This window comes from Petromyzon marinus, unplaced genomic scaffold (genome assembly GCF_048934315.1).
Source record: "Petromyzon marinus isolate PM22_M1 ecotype Great Lakes invasive population unplaced genomic scaffold, UKy_Petmar_22M1.pri1.0 PM_G_Scaffold_27, whole genome shotgun sequence".
NCBI lineage: Eukaryota > Metazoa > Chordata > Hyperoartia > Petromyzontiformes > Petromyzontidae > Petromyzon > Petromyzon marinus.
Window position 1 is genome coordinate 2,462,699 of NW_027422839.1, and position 2,249 is coordinate 2,464,947.

Consider the following 2,249-nt stretch of genomic DNA (forward strand, 5'->3'; position numbering starts at 1 on the left):
TTCTACCCACGTGGTGACTTTACCGAAATAACTCAATAGTGTGGATTCCTGCAGTCACGAAAGCTTCGAATCAAGATTGTCTACAAACTACACAACTGAGATGACGCATCAATCATCGCCCCCTACTGACAGGCTCTTGTCCACATGCAGGCTGGTGCAGGGCCACCACCTTGTGCCACACAAGGGCAGCTGCTACTTGGGGATGCTCTTCGAGTGTTTCAGACGAGGTACGACACAAAACTCCGAGTTGCTGAGGCGATTAAGCAAGCACTGTGTAAATGCAATTATTATAACATAGTGAATGCTTGGGAGCTTATTGTCTCTCGCTCCTGGTTAAAGATCTACCCAACCCACAGGTCCACAAAGACTGGCCGCCCTTACTCTGCAGGTTGAACCTAGCAACTGAGTGTCCAACTTCACATTCTTGTCATTGAAGGCCTTTGACAAAGGTGCATCTATTGGAGCGGCATCATCTCAAGCTTACACATCTACCGGGTCTCCACTTGACTTTGTATTGTCTCGGAGGAAGTCCACCCACACCTCCACTTCCATAAACTGCTGGGAGTTGCCTCGCTCTGCCTCACAGTCAGAATTCTCCTCCTGCTTCACGTTGCCTCCATCGATGTGAAGGTCCCATTTTGGAGTTGAATCTTCATCTTCACATTTTACCTTCACTTCTTCGCTCTTCACCATCGCTTCTTCCCTCTTCACCATCACTTCTTCACATTTCACCATCACCTCTTCACATTTCACCTCGATACCTTTAATAGTGTCCAAGCTGGGATTTTCTTCTGGTTCGTGTTTCATGAGGGATGGGCTCATTGCGGCACTTTGACTTTCACACGCTGATTTCAGACTGCACTCCTTGTGGATCTTCTGATGCTTCTGTGTTCTCTGGTGTACTTGAAGATTTGATGAATGTGCAAATGTCTTCCCACACACACTGCACTTGAAGGGTTTCTCTCCCGTGTGTGTTCTCTGGTGTACTTGAAGATTTGATGAATGTGCAAATGCCTTCCCGCACACACTGCACTTGAAGGGTTTCTCTCCCGTGTGTGTACTCTGGTGTGTTTTAAGAGCAGATGAATCTGAAAATGTCTTCCCACACACAGTGCACCTGCAGGGTTTCTCTCCCGTGTGTGTTCTCTGGTGTGTTTTAAGAGCAGATGACCGTGAAAATGCCTTCCCACAAACGCTGCACTTGAAGGGTTTCTCTCCTGTGTGTGTTTTCTGGTGTCCTTGAAGATTAGATGAATCTGAAAATGCCTTCCCACACACAGTGCACTTGAAGGGTTTCTCTCCGGTGTGTGTTCTCTGGTGTTTTTTAAGAGTAGATAAATTTGAAAATGTCTTCCCACACACACTGCACCTGAAGGGTTTCTCTCCCGTGTGTGTTCTCTGGTGTGTTTTAAGAGTAGATAAATCTGAAAATGTCTTCCCACACACACTGCACCTGAAGGGTTTCTCTCCCGTGTGTGTTCTCTGGTGTGTTTTAAGAGCAGATGACCATGAAAATGCCTTCCCACACACACTGCACCTGAAGGGTTTCTCTCCCATGTGTGTTCTCTGGTGTGTTTTAAGAGCAAATGACCATGAAAATGCCTTCCCACACACAGTGCACTTGAAGGGTTTCTCTCCCGTGTGTGTTCTCTGGTGTCTTTGAAGATTAGATAAATTTGGAAATCCCTTCCCACACACACTGCACTTGAAGGGTTTCTCTCCCGTGTGTGTTCTCTGGTGTGTTTTAAGAGCAGATGACCATAAAAATGCCTTCCCACAAACACTGCACCTGAAGGGTTTCTCTCCTGTGTGTGTTCTCTGGTGGTTCTGAAAAACTGATGGCCATGCAAATGCCTTGTTACACACAGTGCACTTGAAGAGTTTCTCTCCTGTGTGAGTTCTCTGGTGCCGTGTCAAATTTCCAGTCCGGTCCGTGCTGTATGCACGCTGGTCGCATTGTTGACTTGTCGTACCGAGCTGCGCTGAGTGCCTTTGCTCCATCAGACCAATTCTGCAGAGGAAGCGTCAGCTGCAGACATAAAAAAATAATATCCACACCATCTACACGTCAGGCACAGAGGAATACACACGTGACTTACACGTCTATACTTATTAATATATTCATGATGTAGTGAAAAAGTTTTCCAAATGAATCAGATTTGATGAATCTGCAAATGCCTTCCAGCACAGAGTGCACCTGAAGGGTTTCTCTCCACGGGCTGTTATGGCACACAATGAGAGGGAAAATG

General features: G+C 46.5%; 1 protein-coding gene across 1 annotated transcript; it reads right to left on the bottom strand.

Moving 5' to 3' along the window:
- Window positions 1-444: 444 nt before the first annotated feature.
- Window positions 445-2,001, bottom strand: LOC142913967 (uncharacterized). The gene has a single exon (XM_076061090.1). The coding sequence runs from the start codon at window positions 1,999-2,001 to the stop codon at window positions 481-483; it is 1,521 nt and encodes a 506-aa protein (XP_075917205.1). The 3' UTR covers window positions 445-480.
- Between the last annotated feature and the right edge of the window lie 248 nt (window positions 2,002-2,249).

What these genes read in the sequence shown, in the direction of transcription:
- LOC142913967 (XM_076061090.1), bottom strand. Translation starts at nt 2,001, where the DNA reads ATGGAGCAAAGGCACTCAGCGCAGCTCGGTACGACAAGTCAACAATGC.